This window comes from Urocitellus parryii, chromosome 12 (genome assembly GCF_045843805.1).
Source record: "Urocitellus parryii isolate mUroPar1 chromosome 12, mUroPar1.hap1, whole genome shotgun sequence".
NCBI lineage: Eukaryota > Metazoa > Chordata > Mammalia > Rodentia > Sciuridae > Urocitellus > Urocitellus parryii.
In genome coordinates this window covers 52,342,667-52,362,860 of record NC_135542.1, presented here as the reverse complement: position 1 = coordinate 52,362,860, position 20,194 = coordinate 52,342,667, and the positions used below count along the sequence as shown (strand labels likewise).

Here is a 20,194-nt window from a genome sequence, read left to right as displayed (position 1 = left end):
GAGCCCCAGGTTTCTGTGCTACACAGGAGCTGAAAAAGACTATAGGGGGGAACACTAAGCAGGAAAGCCAGGAAATGGAACCATTGACATTAAGGGGTGTGGCCATTGGTTTTTCTGAAGAGAAATGGAAATGCCTGGACCCTTCTCAGCAGACTTTATATGGAGATGTGATGTTAGAGATCTATAGAAACCTAGTCTTTATTGGTATGGCTTCTAATCAAAACCAAGAATTTTCAGAAGAGCAAGAAATAAAATATTTTTTGCAAAACTTGATAAAGAGAAGGTATGGAAACCAAGACAGTTAATACTTGGTTTTAAACAAGGAATATAAATTGAAAGAGAGGGAACTTCAGGAAATTTGTCTTAATGAAGAAAAAAAACATGAAAATTATTTATAGAGAAAATTATGGAATCATCAGGTTATATTATTACAAATATCTCAGAAGACTCACTGCTTAACTTATACAAGTCACTTTTTGTTTGGTTAAAACTTTTAATTGCATTATCGTAATTGTAAAATTTTTACTACTAAGTATTTGTGTAAAACCACTTACAATAAAGAATATTTTCAAATGCAAAAAACATGTATCAAACTACATATGCATGTGATGTTTACAGGGCATTATGAAACCGAATCTTAGATAGAAACACCTTCAGGAAAATAAAGATTCAACCAATTTGCTCATCTTTAGAAATATGATTAGAATAGAAATAGGCATTTTAATGAAAGAAATCAAAACAGTAATAAAGTGCTTATTAATAAAAAAAAAAGAGGAAAGTCATATAATCAGGTCCTATCTCTTAGATGTAATCATTGTTAACCTTTTGGTTTAAATCCTTCCTTTTTTTTTTTCTATGCACTCCCACTTGTCATTTAATGTCTACTAACAACAGATTTGGATATTTACAACATTAAGGGATTAATGTGTGTTATTACGAAAAGCTGTTACAACTCAAAAAAATCAAATATTTCTCTAGAATAATATAAATAGTCAACTCACAGAAAAATCAATATAAAATTGTAAAGAAATGAGGCCAGCTGAACTATTAAAAATCAGGAATATACAAATTAAAATAACAGTGAGATCCACTTTAATGCCCAAAAGGTTGGCAAAAATTAAAGGCTGAACCAGCACCTTCCTGTAATTTCAGTGACTCAGGAGGCTGAGGCAGGAGGATCATAAGTTTAAGACCCACCTGAGTAATTAAGCAAAACCCTATCTCAAAATCAAAAATAAAAAGAACTAGGGATGAAGCTCAGTGGTAAAGTGCCTCTAGGTTCAACCTAGTACAAAAAATAAACAAGAAAATAAAAATTTAAAAGTCAAAGATTGATAATGTCAAATTGCAAATATATGATATGATACTCTCATATCATATATTCCAATGCAAATATAAGTCCAGAAAGCAGTTTGTTTCCAGAAAGCAATTTGAGAATATAATTTTTTAAAATATATTTTCCCTTTGACCTAGTAAATCCCCTTTTAAGAGATCATACAGATATGTTCACATATACAAATATTTGCTTAAGAATATTGGTTTCAACTTTGTAATAAAGGAGAAACTGAGAAGACAGGTCTACATTATCATCAGTGTGAGAAGGTTAAATATTCATAGTATGGTGCCATTTATTTAAAAGCAACTCTCCAGATATCTAAAAGTAAATGCATATTTTAAAATCTAGAACAAACCTCACTGAACTGTTTTGATCATTATTCATGGGAAGGGGAATAATTTGGTGGGAAGAAAAGATAAAGGAGGACTTCTGCTTTCTATAAGTTTTTCTATAAGCCCGTATTTCTCATGTATTACTTTGTAACTTGGAGTAAATATGACTTTGGGACATAGCCAAACAAGATGGGTGAGATCATTTCTCCAAGTGTGTGCTGCGCATTATCTTCACAAATTATCTTCACAAAGGAGCTAGTTACTGGTCACAGTTTATTCCTGGTCTCACAAGGAACCTCTCAAGCATTCTAAAACCTCTCTGTGACTGGACTGAGTAGCCCTTTGACTTAGGACAACTTACAATGGAAGACTCCTGATACCAAAAAAACTGATCTGCATCCTCAGGACCCTGGAGGCTTCTTAAATCTGGATATTTCACTACATACTTGACAGGTTTTTTTCCCCTTAATCTTTCTAAAGAAAGACGTTTCCTCAAAAATATGTTACTATATACAGTTCCCCTTGGAAATATCAGAATAAATGTCAGAGCTTCACTGTTTCTGTTCATCATTCAGATGTATGACTGATCTTCAGAGAAACTTTCCTCATGTTCAAATTTTCCTTCTGAATGAATCTACTTATATACCTCAGTTTAACTCTTCAACTCGCATTCTCACAATTAATAATATATTGAACCATCTGAACTTTGGCTTTTGCCACACCTCTTGGATTTGATTAATGGGTAACCAGGAGGAGTTGATAAGGGGACCAGCCCAGAGATGATGCCTCATTTTTAAGTACTTAAATTTTAGGTACTTTTTTTTTTTTTTTTTTTTTTTTGGTATCAGGAATTAAACCCAGGGTCACTTTATCACTGAGCCATATCCCAGTCCTTTTTTATATTTTATTTAGAGTCAGGGTGTCTAAGTTGCCTAGGGCCTTGCTACATTGCTGAGGCTGACTTTGATCCGGTGCTCCTCCTGCCTCAGCCTCCCAAGCAGCTGGGATGACAGGTGTGCACCACCATGCCCAGCATTCGGTACCTCATGTTTAGGCACCTAATAGTACATCTGCTTCACCTTTCAGCTCCCTCCTATTTGAAACAGTCCTGAGTGGAATGGCTGTGGAGGGAGGGAGAACACAAGACACAATGCTATAGACTAAATTGTGCCCCCACCAAAATCCACTTGTTGAAGTCCTGTCTCCAGTGTGACTGTATGCAGAAATAGGGGCTAGACACAGGTAATTAAGGTTGAATTCGGTCATAGGGTAGCGTCCTGGTCCAATAAACACATGTGAAAAATAAACAATTAAGTCATGTGAGCACAGAGCAAGACAGTGACCACCTACAATCCAAGAGAAGAGGCCTCAGAATGAGCACTCTGATCTTGGACTTAGCAGCCTCCAGGGCTGTGAGGAAAAAAGGTACTGTCGTTTAAGCCACTTAAGAGTAGCATTTTGTTTTGGCAGCTCTAGCAGACTAATGCACACATGGAAGCAAGTAAACCCATTTGGAAGTGACTAATGTGAATGCTGGAAAATCACCTATCCTGTAAGGAGAAAACAATCAGAGGGACACCAACAGGATCAGCCTAGTCACCTTTTTAGTGAAATGTCTCAAGGGTTTGAAATGGTTCAGCTGTAATCATCAGCCCTGTGGATAAGGACAGATGGTGTCCTGAGTGCTAATCCTGACTTAGACATTAACCAGCCAGGTTGCTTTGGGCAAATGACTTTTTATGTTTGGGGTTCATGTTTACATCCAAACATGACTTCTCTGGAGTGGGTGACCTCTAAAATTCCTTCATCCTTGGAACACAAGGACCCTTTGGGCTGATAATAAAAGCTGGGTACTACTTGCCAGGCATTAGGCTGGACTCTCAGGCATTTCCTCCCATTCTCAGAACAACCCTGTAAGATGGGTTCTTGCATGTTTTAGAGAGGAAGAAACTGACTCCTGGTTATATGACCTGCCTGGGGACATACAATTGGTGAGTGGCAGAGCCAGGATTGATTTTAGGTCTACCTGTCTGTCTGACTGACTCCAACTGCCATGTACTTTCTACCTCACTGCTCTGCTTCTTGATTTGGTGACAGTCTGCCTAGCCTTCACACTCTCTCTTATTTGACATTCCAGCACTGACTTTCTTGTCACTTGTCATGATACAGGCTTCTATAATTGCTCCTTTTTCTCTAGATCTTCAGAAGCTGCCAGATCTTGAAAAGGCCTTGCTTACTTTATACGGTACCCTGTGAACTCACTTAAATAATCCACGCATACCCTGAGAACAGTGCCTGGCTCACGTAAGCACTCAGTAAATGTTAGCTCATCAGTGTGTCTTGCGATATCCCATTATTTATTTTATGTGGACCATTTGGGGTTACTAGATAACTTGTACCAGGAACTTGCTCCACCCGCTGTCTGGCAGAATGGACATTACCTGAGCCAGAGAGCACTCAGGTCCCACCACCATTCCACTCCAGCCTCTCTCTCCACAGGGCAAGGGCTGGAATACCTGGGAGTGGTGTGGCAGGATTGTGCCCATTCCAGAGAGCAAAGACTCTGGCACAATTCACATCCATTTGTTTTCTTTCTTTTTTTTTTTTTTTTAATTAGGTACATCAATGGATGACAGGACTCATTTGGGTTTTGTTTTATTTTGTTAAATATTAATTTTTTTACTGGTAGTTGGATACAATCTTTATTTTATTTATTTATTTTTCTGTGGTGCTGAGGATCAAACCCAGGACCTCACAAGTGCTTGGCAAGCAATCTACTGCTGAGCCACAACCCCAGCCCAGGACTCATTTGTTTTATTTATGTATTTTTAATTGTTCGTGGTGCTGGGGGTCAAACCCAGGGCTTTAAGCATGCTAGGGAAGCCCTCTACCAGTGAGCTACATCCCCAGCCCCTCCATTCATTCTTGTCACTGGATGAGAGAGAGAGACACTACTTTGAAAGACTATAATCAAATAATCTTTTCACTACACTTCTTTAATTAGGAACCTGAACTGCTAACTATAAAGCCTAGTGACAATGTGATTCCTCTTTTTTAACATTTCCAAACTAGCTTTCTAATGGGGGGGGCAGGGGGGGATACTCACACTGCCCTGTCTAGCAAATTCTTACCCATCCTCAAAGCCTAGCCTGGAGAGTCTTTTTGGGAAATTCAATGCTGAAAACAATGCTTAGTCTACAATAATGGCTCTCTGTAAATAAAGAAAGAGTTCTGTTTCCTTCTGGGAAAATAACTAGTCTGAGCACAAGAGTCACTTCTCAGTTTTCTCAGTGGATTAGAATCTTCAGGGCTGTTTACATTCCTCACATTCCACATTTAAGATGCCTAGAGAAAGAAGAATCTGAGGTACAAACGCTCTTTTTAAGTGATTTGAAAATGAAGTAATTCTCCCCCATTTTCCATTTGAAAACATATCATCAGATTGTTTTACCTGCAGTTTTATAAAGGCCAGGCCAAAAGAAGAAGAAGAAGTTAGAGAAGATGAATGACACCTCTGAACTTGGCATCAGAGAACAAAGAAAACTAAGGTTCTGGAATAGCCCTCCCAGCCCTGGGAATAATATCATAAAACTCTGTGCAAACTCTGCACACACTGGCTGCCAGAAAAGATGAAGAAGGCAAAGAGAAGTTCACTGACTGTAAAGAAAGGGTGGAGGACAAGGTAATTGCTAAGGAGACGGTAGACAAGGCACAAGACATCTGCCATGCCCAGGGGGCCGTACTGGCTCTATTACATTACTTCCACATCAGCACATCACCTCATTTATTAGCTAATCAGGCAGAATTCAATATTTGAAATTATCTTTCTTAATCCTGCATGTGATCTGTTGAAAACCCAGGGCTCTAAAAATCTAATTGTAATTGCTTACCAGAAATGTCATCTTCACTTGGAAGAATTGAACCAAGGCCAAATGTGAGGCTGTTTTTTTCTGTTTTCCCAAAGTACTGTCCCCCAGGACTGGATATGCATTTACAGGTCCCCAGTACCCCACATTCTAGGGCTCCCTGAAGAGATGTGGGCACTGGTCCTACTTCCAGACTCAGATATGACATAAGACTAAAGGTAGCGTGTGGCCATGGAGAAGGGGGCATAGAAGTGAAGGAACAATAATTTAAGCCTTGGCAAAAGTCAAGAGAGAAACGTCTTGAATCTAGATAATAGTTGGGCCTGGGCAGGAAGTAGTCCCTCTGCCCAACAGGAAGGGAAGGCATGATATGGCAGAGCTTGCTTGCTCATCCATGATCAGGCTTTTTATCTTTGTACCCTACACCTCAGCCCCACTTCTCAGTGTGACAGCGTGGGAGTGAGCCCGTGGTCAGCTCCTTGTCTGTTTTCCTAGGCTGCTCAAGTAGTCTTCCCGAGACAGACCTGCAGGACTCTGCTGTAGGTCTTCCAAGTGCCTTCCACAGAGTGGGTGTCTCCTGGGGAAACCTGAAACTATGAGGAGATGAGAAAATTACCTGGAATCCAACTGTCCCCTTGGCCCCAGTGCCCATCACTGCTGGTGGAAGTAGGCAAGGGAATGGAAGAATGGTATGCGGTTCACAACCTGCTGGACATTAGCCTGCCCTTTGTATGAACCTAGGGGTGCAGGTTGTAGGCTGGTGACGTGCACTTTGTGTGTTACCTGTCCTGATGACATGTGCTGTGTCTGAATGAACTATTAGCGGCACAAATACCTTGTGTGTGTGTTTGTGGTGGTTTGTGTGTGTACAGAATACAATAGAATAGAGTTAAAAGTTTAAATCTTTTTTTTTTTAATATTTATTTTTTAGTTCTCAGCGGACACAACATCTTTGTTGGTATGTGGTGCTGAGGATCGAACCCGGGCCGCACGCATGCCAGGCGAGCGCGCTACCGCTTGAGCCACATCCCCAGCCCCATAAAAGTTTAAATCTTTAAAGCGAGTCCCTCTTGCTTTCCTCGTCCTACTTCTATTCCTTTCAAAATATATAAAGAAAAGTGCTTTATACAATGGTCCACCCCTGAAAAAAGCATTTGATTTGGGGATAGAAGGAATCCAGAGTATATCTTCCCTGAGAGATTCTCTAAAAATTAAAATCTTTATATTCCTTTCTTCTCTTGGTCAAAACAAACCAAAACTGGAAAAAGAAAGACTATGTTTATAACTACTAAATAACTTTCCTGTTCCTAGTTAGAAAAATCCTCCTCCTCTATTTGGCCTTCTCTATATTAACTTTTAGTGTTAGAATATAGAAATCTAATCGTTAGACCACATTATAAGTGACTATAATTTGCTTCAAGTACATATATTTACTGCTTGCCTCACTAGTCCCAAAGAACCAGCTTCTATAGGAACCTTGACTGTAGCATCTCACTCTGCTTGAAACCCACCTCTGTCTGTCCATGAGCATAAAAACCCAAGCCTTAAGATTATAAAGACCACAAACCCCCACCCCCAGGACAGCCATAGTTCATGCACTTAGCTTTCTGCCTCTTGTTTTTGGATTCTGGAAAAATCCTCTAGTTAGGCATAGTTACAGTGAAGAGGTTTCTGTTTCATCCTGGGCATCTGGAGGATTTTCAGGTCTCTAGGCCACAATGTTGCTCGAAAGAGGAGGTTAAGTGGGGTTTCATCACATCCAGTGACCACAGTCAGGATCCTTGGGCTACCTGTCAACTTATTCTCAGAGCATTCTAGGAGTTCCAGGATTTATTTAACAAAACGTGCCTCTAGAGCTAGAAACAGTTCTTTAAGAAATGGAAACCTTCTAAGGTTGTGGCTTAGCAGTAGAGCGTTCGCCTAGCACATGAAGGGGCCCTGGGTTCGATCCTCAGCACCACATAGAAATAAATAAACAAAACAAAGGTATTTGTCCATCTATAACTAAATATATATAATATTTAAAAAATGAAAAAAAAAGAAGTGTATCACATTAGATTGGGTAGAGAGATGTGATGGGAAGGGAGGGGAGGGGAAGGGGGGATAGGAAAGGCAACAGAATAAAATAGACATTATTATTGCTGTATGTATATAGGTGAGTGTATGACCAATGTGATTTCTGCAACTTATACAATCAGAAAAATGAGAAATGATACCCCATTTGATTCAAATGTATGAATTGTCAAGATCATTGTATTGTCATGTATAACTAATAAAAAAATTCATCAAACAGATTAAAAAATAAAATTAAATTAAAAAGAAATGGAAATTTCCTCAAGATACTGAGGTAGGAAGATTGCAAGTTAAGACCAGCTTGGGCAATTTAGCAAGACTCTGTCTTAAAATAAGGGCTGGGCCTGTAGCTCAGTGGTAGAGCACTTGCCTGATATGTGCCAGGCACTGGGTTCAATTCCCAGTAATGCAAACAGAGAGAAAAGAATAAAAGAAAAGGAAAAGGGTTGGTGGGGGGGTATGAAATGAGAAGTTCCTCTATAGGAAAGTATGGCAAAATGGGGTGATGAGCTCCTACTATGAACCCATTTATTCAGCGCACTTTGAAGTTTCTGCACACCACACGTAGGACACAGGCTGGTGTAACAGGTGTAGTAAGATAGCCCCTGGCCACAGAGAGCTTGGAATCTAGAAGAGTATGCAGCCCACAGGGTCAGAATGAGAAGTGCAGAGGCAGGGATGCCCCTGGGTGCTGTGGGAGCCCAGGGAACCTGCTTGAGAGGGGAAAGGAAGGGGTGGGCAGAGGGATATGCCAGAGGCAGCTTGGTAGGGGGTAGCGGGGAAGAGTGGTAGCAGCTCGTCACACACCTGGAAGGTAGGAGGAGCTCTATCTGGAATGAGTTCAGAGTACAAGAAAAAAATGCAGGAGCTGTGGTGGTTGTGGCTCAGTGGTAGTGCACTTGACTCGCATGTGTGACTCACTGGGTTCGAGTGTCAGCACTGCATATAAATAAATGAATAAAATAAAAGTCCACCAACAACTAAAAAAAAAAAATTTTTAAATGCAGAAGGGTGAGGTGGAAAGAGGACAGGGATGGGTTGTGAAGCCTTCACTCCACACATCCTCCATATTAGGGGTTAATGCTTTCTTCTAAGGGCAGGGGGAACCATTGAAGATTTTAAGCAGGGGATAGATTGGGTCCTACTTAAACTTCATAGAAAGATTAATGTGGCTGTAATATAAAGAAGAAATTGGAAATTATGAGACTGGAGGCGGAGAAAACAGGTCAGAGGCTGCAGTATTGATCTGGGTAGGAAATGATGGCGGCCTAGACTGGAGAAGCGGCAATGGGCATGTTGAGCAGAGGGTATGAGAGCTCTTAAAAATTTAGAAGATGCAACAGTAGTTCATTTCCTTAAAAAAAAAAAAAAAAAGTGGGAGGAGGGAGACTAAGTTAGGTGGTCATTTCATGTTTAAAACAAACATTCTGGGGGCTGGGATGGGGCTCAGAGGTAGAGCGCTTGCCTTGCATGTGTGAGGCCCTGGGTTCCATCCTCAGCACCACATAAAAATAAATAAATAAAATAAACGTATTGTGTTATGAACAACTAAAAAATGTTTTTAAAAAAACAAATATTCTGGCAGTCTCAGTGTTTTTCCTCATGTTTTTGTTTTGGCGGGGGGCTGAGGGGAGGAAGCGGGTACCAGGGATTGAAGTCAGGGACACTCAAACACTAAGTCACATCCCCAGCCCTATTTTGTATTTTACTTAGAGACAGGGTCTCACTGAGTTGCCTAGCAGCCTCGCTTTTGCTGAGGCTGGCTTCGAACTCATGATCCTCCTGTCTCAGCCTCCTGAACCACTGTTTCCATTGTGAGTATCATCAGTGGTTGCAGGTAGCATAGGGAGATACCCATATATTTTACAAAAGATAAAAATCTCAGGCAATTTCCACATGCTTTTCCACTGGGCATATATACATGCCTCCCCATTTTGGGGAATCACTTATCTGCATAACAGACAAGAATTTGGAGCAGAAATATAGCTTTCATTTAAAGTAAGTAACAATCTAGGCATGGTGGCACACACCTGTAATCCCCGAGGTTGGGGAGGCTGAGACTGGAGGATTGAAGGTTCAAAGCCAGCCTCAGAAACTTAGCAAGGCCCTAAAGGCCTAAAATTACAAAAGGATGTGGCTCAGTGGTTCAGCATCCCTCAGTTCAATCCCCAGTGCAAATAAATAAATAAGTAAAGTGATAACATTTGAAGGAAGCTTTTGCAGTGTGACGCAGTTCAGATACTGTGCCGTACCACACACGCTTTAGATGCTAGCTTACTGTCAATAGAAACACGGCCTCACGTAATTATGCTTCCTTCCCGATGAAGTGACAGATTGGCCAGCATGTGATGAATTTGGGTTGTGTAGATAAAAATACAGGTGTCCCAGCCAAGGCATACAGTTTGCTGTGAATCACCCACATCAACTTTCAGGATAGTTAGAGTCACAGAACAATTGCTCAGTTCCTTCCTTCATTTTCACAGTGTGGACCTGGCTCCAGACCCAAGAGTGAAGCAGCAACTTTAAGAAAGCAAAAACACTATAAATAACCCAAAGAACCCTTTTATAACAGCAACTGCCTGCTGATTTTGTGGCCTAACAGCTCAAGCAGAAAAGGATATAAATACAATATTGTGCAATGACTAATTACTCAAAACTCTGTGCATCAGCAGAAGTGGAACCTGCGGTTGGTGCTAATGTTATCAAATGCCTTTGCTGTTTAATAATCTGTAGCTTTATATTATCTAGCATGGAATTTTCACAGAAAACAATGATTGTATTTCAAGTACCTCTCACTGAAATTAAAAAGCAGCTGTTAAAAGATGAACATTTGGCAGAAGATGTTCTAGCAAATCTTGTAAGATACTAAATCATATTGGATTAACTATTTTCTGTCTAAAGAGTGGAGTCACAAAGAAAAAAGATTGCTGACCACAGAAGGCAGGGCCAGTCTTTAGAACGAGTGAATCACTAACAGACCTTTTAGTTTTAAGTGCCATTTATTCACCGATATGTTAAGTTATTTATATACAAAGCTTTCATTAATGTTGCCTGAAGAATGGGCCCTTTTTTATTCCATTTTTAGCTCGTACCCAAGATTCCATTTGTCTTTCATTAATTATAGAATAAATTAATTCACCACAGACATTTTGGGCAGAATGGGGGTTTGAGACAGTTTTCAGTCTCGAGGGGCCATCTTCCTCTGTGGCTAGCCATACAGCAGAGAGAAAGGGCTGTGACTGAGGGCAGCGCCCGCCAGCACTGCCATTCGGGCCCTGCCTGGGAACCTGAGGAGGCAGAGTACTTGTGGCCTACTCACTCCAGGTTGACAGTGTCCCACATATGTTCTTTGAGCTGGCCAACCACTGGCCCAACTAGGAATGAACCAGTGAGGAAGTAACATCATGACACGGTTGCTGGGCATAGCCAGTTTCAGCTTTAATATACCATATTGACAGGGAGGTTTTACATTGTTAATATAATTGTAAGAAAAACATGAAATGCTCCTTTTTAAAATTATCAGGCAGCATGTAAACAGCTTTTCCTCAGTTCCTATTCCTGGAATAGAGTGGGTGATGGGTGGGATTTTTAAATGGAGGGAGGATTCTCAGAGATAACTGAGGATGGCTTACAGTGGGAAACCCAGGCTTGGTTGAGGGGAAATGAAGAAAGGAGTTGACTCAGGCATGTCTGCTTTGCATATCATTCAGTGATAGGAGACAGTGTGTCTGCCTTTTTATGAAGTCATTAGGATGCAAGTGTTAGCTCAAAACAGCTTCATCACAACACTCTACATCAGTGCTGGTGTGACTGACCAGCTCAGAGGCCATCACCAGCTGATGAAGCTGAGAGTGGACCTGAGTGGACATAGGCAGGCCCAGATGGAGCCAGCAAATGGCCTCTGTCAGTATGAACCATTGGCTAACTTGGATCAGGAGCCATTTCACCAACAGTGGGGCCAGATCTCTGATGCAGTCAACACCACAGCCACGTGCCCCATGTGTGAAGTGTGAGGTGGCCAAATACACTGCATTTAACAGGAAGTTTTTTGTCTTTGTTTCAATTTTAGATTAAATCCCAGTGGGGCGATTATTGTGATTACCTGTACTCTTGCAAATGGTTATAAATACTAGTAGGGCACTAATACATGAGAATCTGGAAGCTCTGGGATGAAGGTTGGCAGAGTTTTTCTTGTTCTACAGTAGTTGAAATTTAATCAATATATTGAAAATGGAAAGGCCACTGTCATTTTTAATACCACTTACAGTCTCTGTGGGCAGTGAAATGGTGCCCTGAACATACCTCAGCCCCACCTTACTTTGATTTTACACTTGACCTCCCATTGATCCTTCTCTGTTCTCATCTATCTAAATGAAAGAATACTTTAGCCCCATAAACCTCATTCTGGATAGAAATACATAATTCAAGAGGAATACTGATGTCAAAGAAGAAAAGGCACACCAATTTGTGTCAGCATTTGCTGTAAATTAAAGAGGAGTACAAGGAGAGTTTAATGTAATGTAGAGTTGAAATTAAAATAGAACCAATATTTAGGCATTCCTCCGCCTCTTTTTTCCCTGCTGTGACATGAAAGATTGACTTTCTCCCAGCCTAAGTATTAATGTATTTCATTTTTTTCTTTTCCACTGGGATTTTTTTCCCCATAAAATGTTACATGTTTATCAATGGCATCTGAATTTGAACTTTTTCACTGGTTCCATTCTTAATCACAATAGCAAAAGCCAGGGAAGAAAAGAGTTGGTTTCCCTTCATGCTCCACTCCCTTCATGTTTGCAGTCGAGAAAGGACCTCTGCCTGCTTAACTGCTGTCATGAGCTGTTGATTCCCCTGGATACTGATTCTTTAATGTGTCACCTCCATGGTATCTTTTTCCAAAGCTGGAAAATCAAAAATAGATTTGAACAATGTACTGTTGTGTATGGTTCACAGGAACCTTTGGCACGAATCCACCAGTGTCCTTCCCTGTAAAGCAGTCCCGGGAGCTTCACATTTACTTCTATCCAGCTGCCTTTTTGTTCAGAACCTGTTTGAAGCTCCTCAATCAGGTTTCCACCAGGGCTAGTTTTGCTCTTTACAGTTGCCTATTGTTTGGGGTCAGTGGTAGACTCCCTAGCTTGATTCTACATCACTAGACTTGGTTTCAAGTGATTCAGTCTTTCCAGAAATAAATTCCTCTGGAGAGTGGTTCTCAAAGTGTGGCCCCTGACATCCCAGACTAGCAGCATCTGTACCACCTGAGAATTCATTAGAAGTGCAATTCCTGGGCCCCACATTGAATTTAATAGGTCAGAAAGGCTGGGGGTGGAGCCCAGAAGCCTGTATTAACTAACAAGCCATCCACGCAATTCTGACCTCTCTGCTCAAGTTTGAGAAACTCCGGTTTAGAAGACATGTTTGCTTCCAGGGAGGATTTTCAAAGATACGCTACAATTTTTGATGGTATTCCAAAAAAAGTTTCAAAATATTTTTTGGCAAAGATGGAAGACATGTATGGCCTCCCCAGAGGACAGTTAATGGAACTATGCTTTCACCAAAGGCAACCTAATTGTGCCATCTCACCATGTCTTCAAGCCATTTCTTACACTTGATTTCTCATCTGGAAAATGAAAGATTCACCCTTCTACCTCACAGGACTGTAATGAGATTCAAATTGAATCACATCTGCAAACATGCCCGGTAAACCAGAAAGTGCTCTGTAAACATGAAAGTCAAATCATTCTGCAGGCAGTATTCTGTGGTGCCAGCATTACATTCAAGGATGTGAGTGGGAAAAGGCCTGTTAGCCAGATCCACCTTTCTGTCTCCATAGTGTCCTGGACATGATGGGTCTCAAGATTTGGCCATTTCAGCTCACCAGTTGAGAGAAAACCTTTGCCGGAGTAGTGACTGCAAGAGGCTAGGAAATATAGCCATGATCAGACATGCTGTTTTCTCTGAGTCTCAGGAAAGCTCTGAGGATCAGTGAGGGCAGTGTTGTGTGAATGCTGAGGCTCTCATGCCCAATACATGGCTCATACCAGCCCTGGAAGGGTCTCTCCAGAAACCATCTACTACAGGGCTGTGCAAGGGAATCTTGACCTTTAAGAAGGAAGTTTATTGCTACACATTAATCATTACAGAAAACTGAAAAGAAAATCCCTCGAGCCAACCAAATCTATAGAAACTGAGATTTATAAACCAGACCAGTTAATGTGTCTGTTAGGGAAGAATGTGGGTTGATTTTCACCTCAGAGATTAGCTCTTACAAACAATTTCACCATAGGAATTGTTAAACAGCAAACTCCTGATGCATTTATAATTTAATTTGAAAACTTTGGTGAACACTTCTGAGTAAGAAGGAAGCTAAGCCTGTTGCCTCGGTACTTATTAGGAAGGAAGTTTCAGTAACACGGAGCAGTTCCCACTGGGCCAGTATCAGCTTCACTTTTCACACAAAGTGCCAGCTAACATCAAGAGATTAGGTATGAATATAATTGGTTAATTAGGGTTAAATTATTGGTTAATTGTGGCGTAGTATGCTATTGGTCAACTCTAGAATTAAAACATGAAATGATTTTACTCAAAAATGTTATCTATTTAACAACTCTGTAGAGACAGCAGGTAGATTAGTGGTTGCTAGGCCTGGGAGTAGAGGGAAGAATGAAGGACTATGAGGTTTCTTTTAGGGGGGATGAAAATTTCTAAAATAGATTGTGGTGATGGTTGCTCAACCCTGTGACTGTACTAAAAACACCGAATTGTATGCTTTAAGCGGATGGCTTGTATGGTCTGAATTATATCTTCAACCTGTCTTTTTGGAGGGAGCTGGGGATGTAGCTCAGCTACAGGGCAGGTGCTAGTGGCCCTTGCTTTCTTTCCACTGAGCCTGTAGTTCCCACATCTCCCAATCAATTCCTCTCCTCTTTGCCTCAGTTTACAGTCCCCACCTCCCTGGGCAAGGCCCAAGTCCCAGTGTGAGGAATTTAGCAAGAAGATGAAGACCAGGGTGGCATGCACAAGGCTGTAGCATGCACAAGGCTGTGGGTTCAATCCCTGCAACTGGCAGCAACAATAACCAAAAAAGAAAAAAAAACCTAATAGCCAGTAAATTGTATAGCAAGAGAAAAAATTATGCGTACTGAAAAGACAAATGAAAATAATACCAAAACATTGCTGCATGTTTCATACTTGATTAATTTGAAATACTGATTATTTAAAATATATCAAGTCAGAGAATGTTTACTCTATTAATTAGAATACTTTTAAAAGTGGACTATCTCAGCCTAATAATTGAAATTTAACTATTATAAATTAAAGTGGCTGACAGTAGAAGGCAAAGTCATGGACATTGTGACATAATAGTTTGTCATGTTCCCTACAGATTTATTTAGAATGAAAATCAGCAGCACTTACACAATAATGATAGGAAATCTGGATTCTCACTGTCCATCTTGATGGTCATAAACTATGCTGGTTTGGGAAGGTGGAGGTTGGGGAGGGATGTGATCTCATCTTTATGAGATAAATACATGCTGATAAGATGGACAGATTCAGGTGTGAGCTGTGGAACTGGGCTCTTGTGTAAGCAGCGTCGCCTGTCTGTTCACCATCGAACCCTCTGTCATATCTGCACAGGAGGCAGCCTCTGCCCTTTCCTGCCTTGGGAGGGTACTCAGCCACCCTGGTCTTCATCTTCTTGCTAAATTCCTCACACTGGGACTTGGGCCTTGCCCAGGGAGGTGGGGACTGTAAACTGAGGCAAACAGGAGAGGAATTGATTGGGAGATGTGGGAACTACAGGCTCAGTGGAAAGAAAGCAAGGGCCACTAGCACCTGCCCTATATGCCTTGCAACACAGAGCTTGCTGGTTAGGGCCTCTTTGTGTGCCAGAAGACCCGAGTGGGCCACTGGCAATTCTTTGGAACAAGAGACCCTACTTCAGTGTTTCCTAGCCCCCCCCTTTTTTTTTACCATTATTATCCCACTCCAACCCCAAAGAGCCTTTTAAGATTTTTTCCAATTGCCCTCTTTCTTCCCCCATAAATATTAATACCATATATACTACACACACACACACACACACACACACACACACACACAGAGGCATGCACATACAGTTGTATACTGTGACTCTTTGAAAGCCACAAATTATTGTAATAACTAAAAATTTTTTTTACCCTCTTACCGATTTCTGCCCCCTTGGAGATGTGGCCTCAATTGAAAATGCACACCCTTGATGAAACAAAGGCCTTAGTAGGCAAGGCCTTCCTGCTCACCCCTGGGATGAGTGGTGAGGCTGGTCACATGGAAAAGGTGGATCAGATAGCCTGATGTCCATCACTAACCAGGATAAGCCCTGACTTCAGGTTCCAGTACTGCTAGAGGAATGTCCCTCCAAAATCATGTTGTTCTCACACCATCCCTTCAGCCTGCCTGTAACCCTCAGGACTCAGCACCACTCCTCCCTGGGTGTTAGCCCTCAGTCTGACAGTAGAGAACAGGGCAGGGCAGGGCAGGTGCAGGGCTCCTGGCAGGGGGTGACCCCCCTCCCAGGCAGTCCCCAGCCCCACCCAACCCAGCTCTGAGCCTCTCATTGCTCACTCTCTGCTCCTTGTCCCCAAACGAAAGCAAGAGACTTCCCAGGCTTCCCCAGTCTCACACTGACTAAAGGAACCTTTATACTTTTCATCTTACATGACTTCAGTCTCCTCCTCACAACCTCTAAGGTCCCCAGAGTATGTCCCCTGGCCCATAAGGGAATGGATTTCAGAGATCCAAGCACATACAGAGGACCACTGATGGACCTCTCAGGACCTCCCTTATAATCAAAGGCTACAGGATACTGTCTTCCGCTTCTCCCTGGCCACCCTTGTTCTCCTCCAAGCCAGGAACAGAAAGCCAATCCCCTTGCCCTAGGATCCTTCAGATAGTGTCCTAGGATGGTAGCCCCCTGTGTTCCTTAGAACCCTGTCTGGCCCCTTCAGACCTACGCCTTCACTCTAAAACCATGAGCAAAGTAAGGGGCCTCTGAGATGGTACCACCTAGTCTACCCCACCCCTGTTGCACACTGGCTCTGTGCTGGGCCCTTTGACATAATTATCTAATTCAGTATTTACAGCAGCCCTCTAAGGTACATTGTACTGATAAACAGATACAGAAAGGTTGAGTAACCTGCCAGAGGTCACACAGCTGGCAAGTGGTAAAATCAGGACTTAAACCAGGTCTGTCTGTCCTTAAACCATCTGCAACATTGTTCCAGTTGACAAAACATCTCCCAGTTGTGTGAATAGAACTAAAAATGACAGGGCTGGGGTTGTGACTCTGTGGTAGAGCACTTGCCTAGCACACATAAGGCACTGGGTTTGATCCCTAGCACCTCGTTAAAAAAAAATAATAAATAACAGGGGGACTTCACTGCAGGGAATTTGCCATTCTTATTTTATGTGGTGCCAGGGATCCAACCAAGTGCCTCACTTGTGATAGGCAAGCACTCTACCACTGAGCCACAACCCAGGCCCAAATCTGCCATTCTTAATATAACAGAGCTAACAAGAAGGGACAGAAACGGGATTTAAAAGCTCTTTCTCTGCCACCTCCTCAAGGTTCATGACTCCCATACCTCTTGCCAGTGAGGAATGAACCCTTTGAGGACAAAGAGTGACTTTTACTCTCTCAGGCCCAATCAAGATAATCATGCCTCAGCCTTCTGCACCCAGAAACAAGGCAGACACCCTTCTTAGAATTTGGATACCATATCAGAGCAGGACTGGCCACCAGAGTAGCCTAAGGGTGAGCTATGGCAGCAATTGGCATAACCCTCCATGAACTGTTCTTTCCTCAGGAAATTTTAACCCAAACCCAGTGTAGACAGCAAGGCTGACCCTCTAGGTGGGATCCAAGGCCCCTGCATGGTGGTAGAAGGTACCAGAGACCCTGGCAGTTTACATTGACTCTCCCTGTTTCCTGAACCCCTTGCAAGATCCTTTTTAAAGAAAAAACAGTGTGTTGGCTTGGGATTTAGTCATGTTTCATCATTTGCTTTCCTCGGACTTCTAAAACCACAAAGCTGGCTGAGCAATCCATGGCCCGCAGTGCAGGCTCTGAATCGCTTTGTGCAGGGAGAGGTTCTTAAAAGAAAAGAAAGTGGTGTTTGCTTGTCAGATGGAATGTGTGAAGACATCAGGGAGGAATGCACGGGCTTTAACTGTGAGGGTCCCTTGGCAGTGTGGGCTCTGAATCATGCCGCGTGGGCTCAGATTCCTAACAAGTGAAGCCTGGGCGATGATATCACTCCTGCAAGATCGTCTGGGGTCTGTTTTGCCGCCTGACACCATCTCACCTTGGGGATTTTCATCACATGGGGGTTTTCCCAGCCACTCTTGTTGCCCATCATTCCTTCCAACTCATCTAGTTTCTATCAACTGGAATTGGCCAACCGGGACTTTCACAAGCCTGTCCTTTGCCCTCCCTCCTACAGGGCGTTCTTGGGACAGAGTGTGCTTCTCAGCTATCACTTGGCATCCTTCCTAACAGTGTCTAATTCAGTCAGCACGTATTTCAGCCATGGGCTGGATGGCAGTGGGTCTTGGGATGTGGAGGTGATGAAGACTATCTTCCTACCTTTGGAGAGGTGGGCAGGGAACATGGAAATGGGTAACTAACCTAGACTGGTGGGATCAGCAAAAGCACAGTGCCTTGAACACAGTGCCAAGTAATAAATATGTAATGATTAAGCTAATGCCTGAGTCTTAGAAATCAAGTATAGGAGTTAGTCCAGGGAAGAGTGTGTGGAGCCATCTCCATGAACAAAGACCCACAAGTGAATAGGAAGTAATAAGTGGAACTGGAAAAATGGTTCAGGGAGCTGTGTGCCATGTTAAGGAACTAAAATTTTATCCTAAGAAAGATGAGAAACATTGAAAAGGCTTTAGGCATGGAAGTGAGGTGGCCAGATTAGCAGCAGTGTTGAGGATGGAGTGGAGGGGGACAAACCAGACCACAGGTGGGAAGGTAATGAAGTCCTCTGGAGGGGATATGAACATGATGCAGCGCAGTGTGAATAAGGATGGAGACAAGAGGACAGATTGGAGGAGAATTCTGGTTTTAAACGTGGTAAGTATGCAGGAGAGAGGAATCCAGAAGACCTCTCAGGTTTTCAGTATGGAGGTCCCATGACTGACAAGATAAAGAGGGCTGTGCCATTGGTTTGGTTATGTTGCATTAGAGTTGTTTACAGAAGACACCAGCCTGGTGGAGAAAGTTTACAGATAGATGAACAAATCCAAGGATAAAGGAGTCTGAGCTAAAGATATGGATTTATGACTCATCATATTTATAGCAGTTGAGACACCAGGAAATGATGAGGAATGAGGAGAGCGAGCCTACCACAGAGCCCAAGAGAAACCAGTATCAGTGTTCTGGCGGGAGACAGAGGGGCCCATGATAAAGGCAGAAGGAAGGGTCAAAGAAATTCAAAGGACCCAGGGGGATCGAGTTCTGCAATGTGCTGCTTCTGTGACCAACTTCACACTGTCTTTCACCCTGCTAACACTTCCTCCTAGGCTTCTGTTGATCCCACTAAACTCTTTTGCATCCTTAACTCTCTGTAAAGCCCTGGCAGGTGACTGCCGTTCCTGATGCCAAAACCCATCCATTGCGACTTCCAGCCATCCCTTCTCTACCCTCCTGAAAAATTCCTGCATCCTAAGTTTTATGTAATTCAGGTATAGCACTTAACCTGGTTTCCTTAACAGTCTCTGTTTATCTAAGACTTTGGTATCTGCAGCACCATTTTTCCCTCTGCCCCAGATCAGCCATCACAGAGGATGACAAAAGTACTATGAGAATACCTCCCACTCCCACAATGACCTCCAGGACTGTTAATAACTGCCTGGAGCTTCTTCAGTCCCGTGATAATAAACCCCAGATTCTCCTCTTGTCTCTTCTATACTCTTCTTACTTTCCTTGGCTCCCTCCATTTTCTCCTGTCCTGTTGAGCCCCTCCTGACCTCTCTTCCTTCCTTACCCAGGTCAGACTTTCTGTTCCTTCATCTGAAACATTCGAACATCACTAGAGGTTCACGGTCTCACTCTCCTGTGCCTGTCATTCTTCATCACTAAAGAAAACACAGTGAACACAGTGCCAAGTAATAAATATGTAATGATTAAGCTAATGCCTGAGTCTTAGAAATTAAGTATAGGAGTTAGTCCAGGGAAGAGTGTGTGGAGCCATCTCCATGAACAAAGACCCACAAGTGAATAGGAAGTAAGAAGTGGAACTGGAAAAGTGGTTCAGGGAGCTATGTGTGCCATGTTAAGGAACTAAAATTTTATCCTAAGAAAGATGAGAAACATTGAAAAGGCTTTAGGCATGGAAGTGAGGAAAGAGAGGAAGTGAGGAAGAGAGAAAAATTGATCAGTAACCCAAAATCCCAATCTCTTATCCTCAAAATAGCTTTCCCGCCTGCTCTGTTGCTGGACTTTCACAGATGACATTGGTACAAATCTTGACTGTCATTTACTACCTTTTCTTTTACACTGGACAGTTTGTTTAACCTTGGATTTTATTTCTTGCCTTTAATATAAA

The 20,194-nt window shown here is 42.3% G+C and overlaps 1 protein-coding gene across 3 annotated transcripts in view; it reads left to right on the top strand.

The window, feature by feature from the left end:
- The window catches only part of Rbks (ribokinase), an 87,589-nt gene that overhangs the window by 60,218 nt on the left and 7,177 nt on the right, over positions 1–20,194 (top strand). Inside the window, exon 8 of one of the 3 annotated variants that reach the window (XM_026393936.2) lies at positions 3,866–3,972. The exons of the other annotated variants lie outside the window; for them this stretch is intronic. Within the exon in view, the coding sequence (XP_026249721.1) occupies positions 3,866–3,934 (69 nt within the window). The 3' untranslated portion in view covers positions 3,935–3,972. The remainder of the gene's footprint in view (positions 1–3,865; positions 3,973–20,194) is intronic. 3 annotated transcript variants of the gene reach the window in all.